The 17,203-nt window shown below is 55.2% G+C and overlaps 1 protein-coding gene across 1 annotated transcript in view; it reads left to right on the top strand.

The window, feature by feature from the left end:
* Positions 1 to 14,674, top strand: part of CACNA1B (calcium voltage-gated channel subunit alpha1 B) — a 203,806-nt gene extending 189,132 nt beyond the window's left edge. Inside the window, 6 exon segments of the mRNA XM_038767811.1 lie at positions 363 to 501; positions 1,990 to 2,103; positions 5,165 to 5,393; positions 11,815 to 12,050; positions 14,069 to 14,167; positions 14,169 to 14,674. Coding sequence (XP_038623739.1) covers positions 363 to 501; positions 1,990 to 2,103; positions 5,165 to 5,393; positions 11,815 to 12,050; positions 14,069 to 14,167; positions 14,169 to 14,594 — 1,243 coding nt within the window. The 3' untranslated portion in view covers positions 14,595 to 14,674.
* The last annotated feature ends 2,529 nt before the right edge of the window (positions 14,675 to 17,203 follow it).

Genomic DNA, 17,203 nt, shown 5'->3' with positions numbered 1-17,203 from the left:
GAGAGCCAGTCAAAAACCTCCTCACTCACCCACCCATCCCACAGCTGACCTCTGCCCACTCCTGGAGACCCCTCCCCTTCTGCTCTCCCTTCTGGCCTAGTTGGGAAGTGGACCTCTCCCCGTCCAAGGGTCAGGGTTTTAGCGGCCAACACACAGGGCCGGCACCAGTTAGAAGCCAGTTTACAGAGAGGGGCGTCCGGGGGAAGGACCGAACCACGTTTGGAGAATGGGACCGTGGTCCCGGAAGCGGCTCTCGCCTCGGGGCTGGGCCGAGGGGTCCCGGGCCGGACCGATTTGGGGCCTCGGAGCCGCGCTGGGGATCCCAGGCCTGACTCCGGCCTCCCCGCTCTGTCCCTGTGTAGCCCAAGCCAGGGGGGCGGCGGCATCAACGTTTCGGTGTCCTGTGGGGCCCAGCCCACCCAGGAGGAGAGCTTCAAGACCAGGACGGCGCTGGAGCACGGCCACTCTGAGGAGATCTCGGCCAAGCCTCCGGGCAAACAGGTGAGGCGGGAGGAGAGAGCGGAGGCCCGAGCTTTAGCCAGGTAACGGCGGCGTCTCCTGGGCGCCCGGGCTTCCCCGCGGGATTGTGGATATGTCCGTGGGTCCACGGGTCCGAGTCTGTGAGGGTGCACGTGACAGTGTAAGGGAGAAACGGAGCTGGACGGGCATCTCCCTGTGGGTACGTGGGTGTGTCTGGGAGTGTGTGAGGATGGGGCAGTGAGAGGGAGAGACAGAGATGGATTGTGTGATTGTGTTTGGGCGTGAGGGAGAGAGACGCAGGTCTAAGCATCTCTCTGTGGGTAGGTGTGTGTCTGAGGGTGGTGAGAGGGAGAGGCAGAGATGTATGTGTGAGGGAGATAAATGTATAAGCATAGTAATTATGGGATTTGTTAAGCGCTTACTACTACTACTGATAATAATGGCATTTTATTAAGCGCTTACTATGTGCAAAGCACTGTTCTAAGCGCTGGAGAGGTTACAAGGTTGATCAGGTTGTCCCACGGGGGGGCTCACAGTCTTAACCCCCATTTTACAGATGAGGGAACTGAGGCCCAGAGAAGTGAAGTGACTTGCCCAAAGTCACCCAGCCGACAAGCGGTGGAGCCGGGATTTGAACCCGTGACCTCTGACTCCAAAGCCCGGGCCCTTTCCACTGAGCCACGCCGCTTTACTATGTGCCAGGCACTGTACTAAACACTGGGGTGAATACAAGCATCTCTCTGGAGGGGTTGTGAGTGTGCGTGTAAAAGAGACAGAGATATATGACTGGGTATGTCAGTGCTGGGAACGGTGCTTGGCACATAGTAAGTACTTAAATACCATAATTATTATTATTGTGTGTGTCTGTGCAGGTAAGTGTGTATGTGTGAGAGAGGAAAAAAATGGAGATGTGTGGGTATCTCTCTAGAGGTGAGTGTATAATAGAGAGAGAGAGAGAGAGAGAGAGAGAGAAAGAAAGAGAAAGAGAAAGAGAAAGAGAAAGAAAAGCAGCATGGCCTAAGTGGCAAGACCACGGTCTTGGGAGTCAGAGGTCGTGGGTTCTAATCCCGGCTCCATCACTTGTCTGCTGTATGACCTTGGGCAAGTCACTTCCCTCTTCTGTGCCTCAGTTCCCTCATCTGTAAAATGGGGATGAAGAGTGTGAGCCTCTTGTGGGACAGGGACTGTGTCCAACCTGATGACCTTGTATCTACCCCAGTGCTTAAAACAGTGCTTGGCACATAGTAAGCACCTAACAAATATCACAATAATTATCATTATGATTATTAGGCCCGTACTGTTCCCTTTCCTCCTTCCCGCCCACTGCAGGAGAGGGCAGCTGCTGCCCGGAGTGCACCTCCCCCCTTCCCCGCCCGTCTTCGGGCGGCCTCTACCAAGCCCAGAGGTGGTTCTCTGAGGACCCCATTAAGGCGGAAGGATGCTCAGCCATTACGTTTCCCGACCCCGGGGCCTAGCTGGGAAGTGCTAACCCTCTCGTGGTTTCCCCAGGCGGTGGAGTTGCACGAGATGGGCCCCAGCATCCTCGGCGGAGGCGAGCCCCAGCCGGGGCTGGAGAGCCAGGGCCGGGCGGCCTCCATGCCCCGCCTCGCTACAGAGACCCAGGTGAGCCCGGGGCCCAGAGACCCAGAGACATCTCCCCGTCGGCCGGGGGACGGAGGGGACTGGCTGTCGGGATTTTCGGGGCCTCTGTGGGGCCAAACCAGTGCCCTGCTTGGCGGGGAGGGGCCTCTCCCCCTCTAGTCTGGAAGCTCGTTGTGGGCAGGGAAAGCGTCTGTTCTGTTGTTCCGTTGGTACTCTCCCAAGTGCTTAGTACCATGCTCTGCACCCAGTAAGTGCTCAGTAAAGATGACTGACTGTCTGACTTACCAACTTATCCCCCAAGCTTGGGAGAGGTGAAATGCAGGGGTTGGGCTTTTGCAGCGAAGGTCCTGAGGGACCCCTAGAAAAGGGGTGCCTGGTTCCCCGGGGGAGTCCAGCAGCCTCCCAACAGGCCCAGCCTCGCCACCCATTTAGAGGTTTCAGTGCCAGGAGCTTCACCATAATAACCGATGTCCTCTCTCTGTGTCTCTCCTCTTTGACCTTTGGCCCCATCCTCTGTGGCTTTTCTTCTCTGAATCCTGACGTTTTATTTTGATGTTTTCTCACTAATCTTCCTCTTTCCTTCCCCATGTTCATTTGACTGCCGTTTCTGGCTTTGCTAATTTCCGTTCTTTTGCTGCCGATGCATTCTGTTTTCTAAACCCTCTCGTGTTTGACACCGGTTATGTGCTGCCCTCTCTCCTCTTCTCCTCTTCCTCCGCCTCCTCCTCCTCTACCTCCTCTTTCTCTTCTTCCTCCTCTTCCTCTTCTACCTCTTCTTCTTCATCTTCTTTCTCTCCTCTTCCTCCTCCACCTCCTCCTCTGGCACCTCCTCCTTCTTCTCTTTCTCCTCTTTCTCTTCCTTCTCCTCCTCTTCCCTTTCTTCCTCTTCCTTCTCTTCCACCTCCTCCTCCTCCTCTGTATTTTCCTTCTCTTCTTCCTCCTTTTCCCCCTTCACCTTCTCTTTGTCCTTCTCCTCTTCCTCCCTTATTTTCCTTCTCTTCTTTTTCTCCTTCTCTTTCTCTTTGTCCTCCTCCTCTTCTCTTTTCTCCTCCCTCTCCTCCACTTCTTTCTCCTTTTCCTCCTCCTCCTTTGTCTTCTTTCTCCTCCTCCTCATCTTCCTCCTTCTCTTCCCCCTCCCCACCCGACTTGATTACGTTTCTCTTCTGCTTTTCTCCTGCCCCCCTCCCCACCGCCCCCTCCTCCTCCCCATCATCGCGTGTCGTCTGCTGCATAACTACCGTGATGTCCACCCTTGGCTGTTCTGTCTCTCATCTTGTCCGACTTGTTTGCAGAGGAACAAGGCCCGATCGCCGGGGAGTTACCTAGCAGTATGTAGCTCGATATAAATTGTCTCCTTGTCAGCTTGTGTTGAGTTCCACCTCCTTGGAACATCCTTCTTCCCTTCCCTTCCCTTCCCTTCCCTTTCCTTCCCTTCCCTGCTCTGCCCCACCCTCCCTCTCTCCCTTCACTCCTCCTTCCTTTCTTCCTTTGTTACTTCCCTTGCCTTCCCTTTCCTTCCCTCCCTTCCTCCCTTTTCTTATGGTTTTTGTTAAGTGCTTACTATGTGTCAAGCACTGTTCTAAGCGCTGGGGTAGATACGAGTTTATCCTTCCTCCATCCCATCCTTCCCTCCCTTCCTTCCTTCCCTCCCTTCCGTCCTTCCTTTCCTTCCTTCCTTCCTACCCTTCCCTCCCCTCCTTCCCTCCCCCTGGTTTATTCTCCTCCCCTCTGCTGTGGGCATTGGGCCACGGCTGTTCCCGCAGCCGGAATCCCCACCCCAATTCCCGGATCCTGAGCCCGTGGCCTCCAACTTCCCACCAAGGCTCTCCCCCTGCCAGAGGGTCAGGAAACGGGTGGGTATAAAGGCGCCTGCTCCCCAGAGAGGCCCAGAGTCGGAGCCAGAAGCCCGGAAGCCCAGAGACCCAGACCAAATTCCCCTGAGCTGAGGAGAGACGTGGGCATTCTGGGCCCCGGCCGAAGAAGGGAAAGGGGCCTGGGGATGGTCCTGAAGTGGGAGGGAGGGGGCTATGCCTGGGGTAATTGGAAGGAGAAAGGAGGGCAAGGGTATCCTCAGCCTCTCTGCCAGCCTAGAACAGTGCTGGACACATAGTAAGCGCTTAACGAATTCCATAGTAATAACCACCAACTCATCATCGTCAGTATCATGGGTTGGGCTAGGGCCAGGTGTGGGCCTAGCCGAGCTGCGTGGGCACAACGGAGCAGGCTTTCGCTGCCACCTCCCAGAGAGTCCGTTGACCCCCTCCAAGTCCAGTTGTCTCCTCAGGAGGCATCTGGACCCAACTGGGGGCGGTGGCCGTCGGTTTATGGGAGAGCCCCTCGTCTGGCTGGGCCTCATTCAGAGGGCCTGACCTTAGGCATCGAGGAAGTGGACTCTTCCCCACATGGGAGGGAGGCCACCTTAGTCACCAGGCGAGAGGCCAGGAAGTTGCCCACGCTGTACCCGAATGCTCCCCCACCCCCCGTAGCCGCTCCTCTGTGGGTCGGAGGCCGAGAGACCCGCCTCTTCGACTTCCGCCTCTTTCCAGGGTCTGATTCCCGGAGGGAGGCTCGGGCCGGGCCCAGAGTCCGGGGAGTGGAGAAGGGCCGGCCCAGCCCTCGCTCTCTCGGCCTTCCTCACTGGGTGACCCAGCCGCTCCGGGCCTGGGGCCTGCCCGGTGCCAGGGGTGGAGGCTACTACGGGGCACACAGAGAGGAGGACATGGACAACACGGCTCAGCTGAGCAGCGGGGGATCCTGACCCTTCTATGGGTCTCCTGGCGGGGGCCGGGTCCAAAACCCCCCGGCCCCTCCCGAAAGGTCCGGATCCTTCCCGATCAGTCAATCAGTCAGTGGTATTTATTGAGCACTTACTTTGTGCAGCGCACTGTACTAAGCGCTTGGGAGAGTCCAACGTAGCAGTAAACAGACGATGAGCTTACGGTCCAAGTGGACCCCCTCCCCACCCATCCCACCCCCGATTCCTTTGTTCCACGGTGGCTCTTCCCATCCCTCTCCTGCTCCTGCCCCCCGCCTGGACAAGGCGGGACTCACAATGCCCCATCTCTGTCGCCCTCCCTCTCAGCCCATCGCAGACACGAGCCCCATGAAGCGATCCATCTCCACGCTGGCCCCTCAGCGGCCCACCATGATGCCCGGCCCCGAGGACCCCCTGGAGCGGGCCCCCCCAGACCATGGTGGCGGCGGCGGCGGCGGCGGCCACCATCACCACCACCACCGCTGCCACCGCCGCAGGGACAGGAAGCAGAAATCGTTGGACAAGGGCCCCAACCAGCTGACAGACGGAGAGGCGGGTAAGCGCCCCGGACCCCCCAGCCCGTTCCCCTGCCCAGTGTGCCGGGAAATCAATCGCTCCATCCTATTTATCATCATCGATAATCATAACCGTGGTATTTGTGAAGCGCTTACCTCGTGCCAAGCGCCGTTCTGGGCGCTGGGGTAGATAACGAGAGCACAATCTCGGTAGGAGGGAGAACAGTAAAAAGGTATGTTTGGGAGCTCAGGAAACCGGGAGAAAGGTAAACAGAAAACCCAAAGCGTGGACCTAAAGGGCAAAGAGACATGTCTCAGGAAGGAAAATGGAGGATGACGTATACTTCTGTTCTAAAGGGAAGCATCATCATCAATTGTATTTATTGAGCGCTTACTGTGTGCAGAGCACTGTACTAAGCACTTGGGAAGTACAAGTTGGCAACACATGAAGCAGTGCTAGAGCCCGGGCCTGACCGTCAGAGGACCTGGGTTCTAATCCCAGCTCCGCCACTGGTCGACTGCATTCATTCATTCATTCATTCATTCAGTCGTATTTATTGAGCGCTTACTGTGTGCAGAGCACTGTACTAAGTAAGCGCTAAGACTTTATGACCTCGGGCAAGTCACTTTGCTTCTCTGTGGTTCCCTCATCTGCAAAATGGGGATTCAATCGATCAATCAGTCAATCGTATTTATTGAGCACTTACTATGTGCAGAGCACTGTACTAAGCGCTTGGGAAGTCCAAGTTGGCAACACATAGAGACGGTCTCTACCCAACAGCGGGCTCACAGTCTAGAAGGGGGTGACAGAGAACAAAACCAAACATATTAACAAAATAAAATAAATAGAATAGATATGTACAAGTAAAATAAATAAATAGAGTGATGAATACATACAAACATATATACATATATACAGGTGCTGTGGGGAAGGGAAGGAGGTAAGGCGGGAGGGATGGAGAGGGGGAGGAGGGGGAGAGGAAGGAGGGGGCTCAGTCTGGGAAGGCCTCCTGGAGGAGGTGAGCTCTCAGTAGGGCCTTGAAGGGAGGAAGAGAGCTAGCTTGGCGGATGTGGGGAGGGGGGGCATTCCAGGCCAGGGGGTGTATGGCGGTTGTGTAGCGGGCCAAAAGGGAGTAAAATTGAGGAGCTGGATGTTCCCCAATACTGCAGGTGTGAGATCCAATTTTTCTTCATCACACTGAGTAACTAAGCAGAAGCCATCATGAGGCCAAAATGAAAGTGTTCTGCTGAAGCCGTAGCAAGCCGAGGCTAGATGGCTCCATCTTCACACCTCCTAAAGATGATTTCTTCCTTTGTCATTGGCAGGCATTGACTGAAAACGTTTGTCTGTGGGGTGTGATGAAACCAATCCAATAATCTGTTTTGAACGCCCAACTCCTCCTCTAAACTCCTTGTGGGCAGGGGTCCCATCTACCGACTCTGTTGTAGTGTACCCTCCCGAACGTTTTGTACAGGGCTCTCCGCTAAGCAAGCGAGCGCTCAGTACATACCAGAGAACAATCGATAACCATCGATAGATAAGCAATATGGCATAGGGATAGAGCACGGGCCTGGGAGTCACAAGGTTTCCTGCCATTTGTGTGCTGCGTAGGGATAGAGCATGGGCCTGGGAGTCACAAGGTTTGCTGCCATTTGTCTGCTGCATGACCCCGTGAGAGTCACTCAACTCCTCTGTGCCTCAGTTCCCTCATCTGCAAAATGGGGATGGAGACTGTGAGCCCCACGTGGGAGAGGGAGAGGGTCCAACCCAATTTGCTGGTTTCCACCCCAGCTCTTAGAATGGTGCCTGGCACGTGGTAAGTGCCTAGCAAACAAATAATAATAATAATGATAGCATTTATTAAGCGCTTACTATGTGCAAAGAGAATTACTATGTTTTATTTTGTTCTCTGTCTCCCCCTTCTAGACTGTGAGCCCACTGTTGGGTAGGGACCGTCTCTAGATGTTGCCAACTTGTACTTCCCAAGCGCTTAGTACAGTGCTCTGCACACAGTAAGCGCTCAATAAATACGATTGAATGAATGAATGAATGAATGAATGAATGAATGAATGAATGAATGAAAATCCTCAGCCGAGGGGACATGCCTGGCATGCCAGGGAGTTGCAAATAACTTCACCTAGGCCCTGTTTTATTCTGTCAGTCAATCGTATTTATTGAGCACTTACTGTGTGCACAGCACTGTACTAAGCACTTGGAAGAGGACATTGCAACAATAAGCAGACACATTCCCTACCCACAGCAAGCTTAAAGTCTGGCGGTGGGCTGCGGGGTTGGGGGGTGGGGGCGGTAGAAAGACATGAATAGAAAGAAAGAAATGACAGATAAGGACATAAGTGCTGTGGGGCTGGGAGGGGGAATGAATAAAGGTAGGGAGTCTTTTACGGAGAGTCAGTCCCTCCCCTCTCTCCTTAGGGCCCACAAGGATGAATCAATCAATCAATCGTATTTATTGAGTGCTTACTGTGTGCAGAGCACTGTACTAAGCGCTTGGGAAGTACATGTTGGCAACACATAGAGACGGACCCTACCCAACAGTGGGCTCACAGTCTAGAAGGGGGTGACAGAGAACAAAACAAAACATATTAACAAAATAAAATAAATGGAATAGATATGTACAAGTAAAATAAATAGAGTAATAAATACGTACAAACATATATACATATATATATAGGTGCTGTTGGGAAGGGAAGGAGGTAAGGCGGGAGGGATGGAGAGGGCGAGGAGGGGGAGAGGAAGGACCCCGGGGGCTCAGTCTGGGAAGGCCTCCTGGAGGAGGTGAGCTCTCAGTAAGGCCTTGAAGGGACGAAGAGAGCTAGCTTGGCAGATTTGGGGAGGGGGGGGCATTCCAGGCCAGGGGGTGTATGGCGGATGCGTAGCGGGCCAAAAGTGAGTAAAATTGAGGAGCTGGATGTTCCCCAATACTGCAGGTGCGAGATCCAATTTTTCTTCATCAAACCGAGTAACTAAGCAGAAGCCATCATGAGGCAAAAATTAAAGGGTTCTGTTGAAGCGGTAACAAGCCGAGAAGCTCCATCTTCATGCCTCCTAAAGATTATTTCTTACTTTGTCATTGGCAGGCATTGACTTAAAACGTTTGTCTGTGGGGTGTGATGAAACCAATCCAATAATCTGTTTTTAACGCCCAACTCCTCCTCTAAACTCCTTATGGGCAGGGGTCCCATCTACCAACTCTGTTGGAGTGTACCCTCCCGAGCCTTTTGTACGGGGCTCTCCGCAAAGCAAGCGAGCGCTCAGTACATAGCAGAGATCAATCGATAACCATCGATAGATAAGCAGTATGGCATAGGGACGGGGCATGGGCCTGGGAGTCACAGGGTTTGCTGCCATTTGTCTGCTGCATAGGGTTAGGGCACGGGACTGGGAGTCATCATCATCAATCGTATTTATTGAGCGCTTACTGTGTGCAGAGCACTGTACTAAGCGCTTGGGAAGTACAAGTTGGCAACATATAGAGACAGTCCCTACCCAACAGTGGGCTCACAGTCTAAAAGGTAGTCACAAGGTTTCTGCTGCATAGGGACGGGGCATGGGCCTGGGAGTCACAGGGTTTGCTGCCATTTGTCTGCTGCATGGGGTTGGGGCACGGGCCTGGTAGTCATCATCATCAATCATATTTATTGAGCGCTTACTGTGTGCAGAGCACTGTACTAAGCACTTGGGAAGTACAGGTTGGCAACATATAGAGACAGTCCCTACCCAACAGTGGGCTCACAGTCTAAAAGGTAGTCACAAGGTTTCTGCTGCATAGGGACTGGGCATGGGCCTGGGAGTCACAGGGTTTGCTGCCATTTGTCTGCTGCATGGGGTTAGGGCACGGGCCTGGGAGTCATCATCATCAGTAGTATTTATTGAGCGCTTACTGTGTGCAGAGCACTGTACTAAGCGCTTGGGAAGTACAAGTTGACAACATATAGAGACAGTCCCTACCCAACAGTGGGCTCACAGTCTGAAAAGTAGTCACAAGGTTTCTGCTGCATAGGGACGGGGCATGGGCCTGGTAGTCACAGGGTTTGCTGCCATTTGTCTGCTGCATAGGGTTGGGGCACGGGCCTGGGAGTCATCATCATCAATCGTATTTATTGAGCGCTTACTGTGTGCAGAGCACTGTACTAAGCGCTTGGGAAGTACAGGTTGGCAACATATAGAGACAGTCCCTACCCAACAATGGGCTCACAGTCTCAAAGGTAGTCACAAGGTTTCTGCTGCACAGGGGCGGGGCATGGGCCTGGGAGTCACAGGGTTTGCTGCCATTTGTCTGCTGCATGGGGTTGGGGCACGGGCCTGGTAGTCATCATCATCAATCATATTTATTGAGCGCTTACTGTGTGCAGAGCACTGTACTAAGCGCTTGGGAAGTACAGGTTGGCAACATATAGAGACAGTCCCTACCCAACAGTGGGCTCACAGTCTAAAAGGTAGTCACAAGGTTTCTGCTGCACAGGGACGGGGCATGGGCCTGGGAGTCACAAGGTGTGGCTCAGTGGAAAGAGCCCGGGCTTGGGAGTCAGAGGTCATGGGTTCAAATCCCGGCTCCTCCACTTGTCAGCTGTGTGATCTCGGGCAAGTCACTTCACTTCTCTGGGCCTCAGTGACCTCCTCTGTCGAATGGGGATGAAGACTGTGAGCCCCCCGTGGGACAACCTGATCGGCTTGTATCTCCCCCAGCACTTAGAACAGTGCTTGGCACATAGTAAGCAAATACCATAGTTTGGGGAAGCAGCGTGGCTCAGTGGAAAGAGCCCGGGCTTTGGAGCCAGAGGTCGTGGGTTCGAATCCCAGCTCCGTCACGACTGCTGTGTGACCTTGGGCGAGTCACTTAACTTCTCTGAGCCTCAGTTACCTTGTCTGTAAAATGGGGATTAAGACTGTGAGCCCCACGTGGGACAACTTGATCACCTTGTATCTCCCCCCAGCACTTAGAACAGTGCTCTGCACATAGTAAGCCTTCCCAGGAGGAGAAGGAGAAGGAGGCCTTCCCAGACTGAGCCCCTTCCTTCCTCTCCCCCTCGTCCCCCTCTCCATCCCCCCCATCTTACCTCCTTCCCTTCCCCACAGCACCTGTATATATGTATATATGTCTGTACATATTTATTACTCTATTTATTTATTTATTTTACTTGTACATATCTATTCTATTTATTTTATTTTGTTAGTATGTTTGGTTTTGTTCTCTGTCTCCCCCTTTTAGACTGTGAGCCCACTGTTGGGTAGGGACTGTCTCTATATGTTGCCGACTTGGACTTCCCAAGCGCTTAGTCCAGTGCTCTGCACACAGTAAGTGCTCAATAAATACGATTGATGATGATAGTAAGCGCTTAACAAATGCCATCATTATTATCATTATTATTATTATTATTTGCTGCCATTTGTCTGCTGCATGGGGACGGGGCACGGGCCTGGGAGTCACAAGGTTTGCTGCCATTCGTCTGCTGCATCATCATCATCAATCGTATTTATTGAGCGCTTACTATGTGCAGAGCACTGCTGCGTGACCCCGGGCGAGTCACCCAACTCCCCTGTGCCTCAGTTCCCTCATCTGCAAAATGGGGATGGAGACTGTGAGATTCAATACCCGTTCTCCCTCTTTCTTTGAGTGGGAGCCCCATGTGTTCGAACCGATTAGCTTGTCTCTTCCCCAGCGCTTCGTACAGTGCCTGGCACACCATAAGCGCTTGACAGACGCTATAACCTCCCCAGCGCTTAGAACAGTGCTTTGCACATAGTAAGCGCTTAACAAATACCATCATTATTATATGAAAAAAACAAACCAACCGGCAACCGAAACGAGCAACCACTTTCATTCATTCATTCAGTCCTATTTATGGAGCGCCTACTTTGTGCAGAGCACCGTATGGGAGAGGACAATAGGCACATTCCCTGCCCACAACGAGCTTCCCATCTAGAGGGAAGCTCACTGGCCCAATCAATCAATCAATCAATCAATCATCAATCAATCGTATTTATTGAGTGCTTACTGTGTGCAGAGCACTGTACTAAGCGCTTGGGAAGTACAAGTTCATCAATCGTATTTATTGAGCGCTTGCTGTGTGCAGAGCACTGTACTAAGCGCTTGGGAAGTACAAGTTCATCAATCGTATTTATTGAGCGCTTACTGTGTGCAAAGCACTGTACTAAGCGCTTGGGAAGTACAAGTTCATCAATCATATTTATTGAGCGCTTACTGTGTGCAGAGCACTATACTAAGCGCTTGGGAAGTCCAAGTTGGCAACATATAGAGACAGTCCCTACCCAACAGTGGGCTCGCAGTCTAAAAGGGGGAGACAGAGAACAAAACCAAACATACTAACAAAATAAAATAAATAGAATAGATATGTACAGGTAAAATAAATAAATAAATAGAGTAATAGTGTAGTAATAGAGTAATAGTAATAGCCCACACTGTGTCCTCTCGGCTCCAGCCCCGAGCACCGAGCTGTCGGCGGGCCAGTCGAGCGAGACGCCCGGCCGGCCTGAGGCCAGGAAGCAGGAGCGGGGTCGCTCCCAGGAGAGGAAGCTGCACTCATCCTCCTCCTCGTCCGAGAAGCAACGCTTTTACTCCTGCGACCGCTTCGGCAGCCGGGACCCCCCGCAGCCCAAGTCCTCGGACGGGAGCCGGCCGGGCTCCCCCACCGGAGGGCAGGGGCTCCACAGACAGGTAAGGCCGGGGCGACCCGAGGGGGCGGGAGGGCGTGCGGGCTTTGGTTCCGGGCTCCGCGTGGTAGCCTGGGGCCGGATGAGGTTAAGCCACTGATCAAACCCCACCGATCGATCGATCCGTGGTATGTATTGAGTGCTTACTCTGTGCCGAGCACTGGACTAAGTGCTTGGGAGACTCCAGGATTACAGAGTCGGTAGACACACGTTCTCTGCCCACAAGGAGCCACCAGTCTAGAGAAACACCACACCGCAACATTATAACGTCCCATGTTGGCGGGAACTTAAGTTGGAAACAGGCTTTGATTGACCTTTTGACGAGAGAAGCAGTGTGGCCTAGTGGTTAGAGGCCGAGCCTGGGAGTCAGAAGGACCTGGGTTCTAATCCCACCTCCGCCACTTGTCTCTTTCTGTGACCTTGGGCAAGTCGCTTCACTTCTCCGGGCCTCAGTTCCCTCATCTATAAAATGGGGATTAAGACCGTGAGCCCCACGTGGGGCAACCTGAGGATCTTGTCTCTCCCCCAGCGCTTAGAACAGTGCCTGGCACATAGTAAGCGCTTAACAAATACCATCATTATTATTCTCTGGGCCTCAGTTCCCTCATCTGGAAAATGGGGATTAAGACCTTAAGCCCTGTGTGGGGCAGGGACTGAATCCAACCTGATTAACTTGTATCATCATCATCATCATCATCAGTCATATTTATTGAGCGCTTACTATGTGCAGAGCACTGTACTAAGCGCTTGGGAAGTACAAGTTGGCAACATATAGAGACAGTCCCTACCCAACAGTGGGCTCACAGTCTAAAAGGGGGAGACAGAGAACAAAACCAAACATACTAACAAAATAAAATAAATAGAATAGATATGTACAAGTAAAATAAATAGAGTAATAAATATGTACAATCTACCCTAGCACTTAGTAGGCTGCCTGGCACGTAGTAAGCGCTTAACGAGAATCATTTAAAAAATTAACCTGCCTGGGATAGAGCAAAGCAGAGGCAGAGGATGAAGCAGAGAGAGGCCCAGAGAGAGGTAGGAGGAATGCCAAGATGGCAGGGTGATGGGGGGGATAGAGGGGAAACGGGTCCGAGGCCTCGGGCCGGGCAGGAGGAATGAAATAAAGAACTGAGGGCAGCCACTGGGCAGTGCCCAGGTGGGCAGGTTTGGCTTCCACAGGCGTCCAAGAGCAAGAGCACATCATAGCTGAGCAGTTGCCACCGAGCTCCCCATCAGGGCAGAGAGCTCGCCACCTGGGTGGTGGGCAATGCCACTGAGCTTCAGACTGGCCAGTTATCCCCCATTCCCTTATGGAAACATGGTCGGGGGCGGTGGGCGGTGGAGAGTCCCATCGTGAGGGACCGCCTCTGCTCGGGAGCCCCCCGGATCGTTGGCATCCAAGATGGCACCAGACCGGAGGCCGCCGAGAGTCACGTCTGCCTCTCGTCACCCCAGATTCTGTTTGGTAGAGGAGGAGGAGAGACCGGGGCTGGTGGGGCGGGGTGGTGGTGGGGATCCCCACAATTCCGGTGGCAACCGAGGAACTTGGAAACGAATCCCGCCAACCCCTAAGCCCCGGCTAAGCCCTGAACGTTCCCCGTCGCTTATCACGACTGTCAGTGAGAGCTGGAATTTGTGTCCCGCGTCGATCTAAACACCCGGTTGTGCCGTCCGTCCTGGCGTGGTCCTTGTCGGTTTCTGCATGCCCCATCCCTCCCCGGCCCACGGCTTACTAATACGGGCCCGATGGTTCCCGTTTTAACTTACTACTCACGGTTCTTCACTGTTCCAACTCTTTCCGTCTCTCTCTCAACCGCTTCTTTACTCGCCCGTCCTCCTCTTCCCGATGTGGTTGGCTCGATTTTGCGTTCGCTGCGTTTTCCCCCGCGTTGCCCCCCTCCCGCCCCCTCCCGCCCCGATGTGTGTCACGTGTCCGTCCGTCTGTCCGGTCCGTTTTGGTTTGCCTTTTTTCTTTTCCTTTTATTCTTTTTGATTTGCTCTGTTCCCCTTTCCGTGTAGGGTAGTGGTTCAGTTAACGGGAGCCCTCTGCCGTCGACGTCTGGTGGTAGTACCCCGGGCCGCGGGGGGCGGAGGCAGCTCCCCCAGACCCCCCTGACCCCCCCGCCCCAGCATCACATACAAGACGGCCAACTCCTCGCCGGTCCACTTCTGCGGCCCGCAGGCCGGCCTGCCCGGCTTCTCCCCCGGCCGGCTGAGCCGCGGCCTGTCGGAGCACGACGCCCTGCTGCGGGGCGGCCCCCCGGGCCAGCCCCCGGCCCCCGTGGCCCGGATCGGCTCGGACCCCTACCTGGGCCACCGGGGTCCACCGGAGGACACGCTCACCTTCGAGGAAGCCGTCGCCACCAACTCGGGCCGCTCCTCCCGGACTTCCTACGTCTCCTCGCTGACCTCCCAGCCGCACCACGGCCTCCGGGTCCCCAACGGCTACCACTGCGGCCCGGGGCTCGGGCCGGCCCCGGGGTCCGGCCAGGGGCGGGCCCGGCACGGATACCACCACCAGGCCGACGGGAACGACTGGTGCTAGCGGCCGGCGGCCGAGAGCCCCCCGCCCAAGCCTGGCCCCTCTGCGCCGGGGAAAAAATCGATGAGTTTTATCATCTGGAAGGCGGGGGGTCGCGGAGGCCGGCGGGGGTGGAGGTCGTTTAGCGACAAGGGAAGGCGTCCTGCTCCTCGGTTTTCCCTCCAAGTGAACTCGCTGGTTTCTTCTCCGTCTCCGTCTGTCTCTCTCCGTGCCTCTGTCTCTCCACCTCCCCGTCTCTCTTTTCCGTGTGTGTCTCTCCGTGTGTCTCTCACGTCTCCCCCCTCCCCACCTCCTCTGCCCCCTCTTGTTTTGCACCAGACGGTTCAATAAAATATTTTTTTAAAGGGAGGTGGTCCGCTACGTCCCTCCACCCCCTTCCCGAGCCTCCTAAACGCCCCCGGCCTGTCCAGAAACCAAATCCGTAATCCCCGGTCGGTCCCCGTGACGGAAGTTGGGAGCTCCGGAAGACGGACCCTCGATTCTTCTGGCGCTCGGATCCGGGGCCTAAGTCTCGGGAGAAGGAGCGGGCCGCCTCCGAAGGCCGGGACGATTAGGGACGGAGGAGCGGACCTTGAGATGGGAGGTTGGGGACCACCTCCTCTCCGCCAGAGAGATGGGAATCGGGTCAAGGGGCACCCGGCCGGCCGGAAACGCTGCCGACGGAGCCGACGTGCCCGCGGGCCGGCCCCGCTCTCCTCCCCACCGACGCCCGACCGAAACTCGAGGACCGAAACTCCTCGCCGCCGACCCGGCTCTACGGTCGCCGCCCTCGCCCCTCTCCCCACCCCGCCACCTCTGGTCTGTCTCGTTTCTAGACGCTTGATTTTGGCAAAAAAAGAAAACGGAGGAAAAAAAAACGTAATCGGTTTTATATCGAGCTATTAGATAGAACTTTAACTTTTCATCGTGTGCGTTTTTGTAAATTGTACAGCAAAAAGGGAGGTCGTCTTCTGTAGGGAATGAGTCCGATGTCATTTCGGGACAGACGCGCACACCCCCACGCACACCCCGCACGCACGCCCCGGATTCAATTCAGTGCTCCCCATTCCCCATGCTCACTATCAAGTGCCTAACCTTCGAGATATCTCACAAGATGACCCTGCGACGGCCCTCTTGGAATCAGGCGTCCCAACGAGATGAGAGGCGGGGCCCGGAACACCCTGCTAGGCGGCGGACGTTTCGTAGCGCTGTACTCAACCTCTCGGTACGGTGCTCTTCCCACAAGCAGCGCTCGGTACGGTGCTCTGCACACAGGAAGCGCTCAGTAAATTCGATCGATTGACTAGAACGCGTCGGACGGGATGCGGGCCGGCGAAGAGGAGGTCGACGGCGGTCGGGAAAGGGAAAGAAAGACCTGAAAAATGTAAAATAGGAGAGGGCGGGGAGGGTCCTTTCGGCTCTCCCCGCCCCAGCTGAGGGAGAGAGCTGTGGGGCTGGGGAAACGCTCCCAAGCTGGGGGTCCGGTCTGCCTTTGGCTGTGGAGACGCCGAGGTTGTACGGTGTGTCACGTGTGACTGGGGTGTCTGGAGACGGTCTTGTTTTTCGCCTGCTAAATATCGGCCGGTCAGGGATGAGATTGCTGTAGTCTTTTGGGGGGGGACGGTGGCTGGGGGCGGGTGGGGGCCGTCCGCCCCTGGCGTCTCGGGGAGATCGGTCGTTCACAAAAATGGCGCCGGAGCCGCACGGGGTGGTGGGGGAGGGAGAAGGCCATGCAGAAGCGAGGGGCATCATTTAGGGGAAGAGCGGGGGGTCTCGGCCCAGCCGGGAAGAGCAGGGTGGGGGCCGGCGTGGGGGCAGCGCTGCAGGAGGGGCTGGTTGGGGGCGAGGGGGTCTTTGAGGGGCATTTCATCCCGGCCTCGGCCAGCACGTTTGGGGAGCGGCGGGCCTCCGGTTTGGCCATGCCCAGGGCACCCCCGCCCAGCCCCCAACTCTCCGGGGCCGGGGGTGGCGGGGAGGGGTCACCTCCTAGTTTCAGGCCCGGGCTGGAGCCGGCTTTGTCCGGAGGGATGGGTGGAGGTCCCTGTGGCCCAAGCACTGGCACCGTGGACTCCTCTCTGGGGGTCTCCGTCGGCTGGGGCTTCTTCACGATCCCTGGGGTCTCCACAACTCCAATGGTCTCCATTTTCAAGGGAGTCTCCAGTGGTCGGGGGGCGGGGAGGGCCCGCTGGCCCAGGGGTCTCCACCGCTCCGAGGGTCTCCACTGGCCTAGAGCTCTCCCTGATTATTGGGTCTCCACCGGCCTTGGGGGGGGGGGGGTCTTCACAGCCCCCGGGGCGGCGGAAACAGGGAAGACGGGGATGGTAAACGTTTCATGATCAGTGGATGGATCCGCGGGGCGGACGGAGGGGTCCGGAACATTCTGGGGAAACGGCTCAGGGTCCGGAGCCTACCCCCACCCCCCAAAAATGCTCCAAGCCCCCTCCCCATCTCCTCCTGCCTCTTTGACTGGAAAGTTCCCAATCTGTTGGATGTTTGTTTTAAAAGTTCTGTTCAATCTCATCCCTGGGTTCTGCTAAAAGAAAACTTATACCTCTATGTGTAGATATATGTGTGCATATATGTGTATATATGTGTGGGCATATATGTGTATATATATGTGTGTGTGTGGGCAT

This window comes from Tachyglossus aculeatus, chromosome 27, assembly GCF_015852505.1.
Source record: "Tachyglossus aculeatus isolate mTacAcu1 chromosome 27, mTacAcu1.pri, whole genome shotgun sequence".
Taxonomy (NCBI): Eukaryota; Metazoa; Chordata; class Mammalia; order Monotremata; family Tachyglossidae; genus Tachyglossus; species Tachyglossus aculeatus.
Note: the sequence above shows the minus strand (reverse complement) of the source record. Positions and strands in the feature narration are given on the sequence as shown.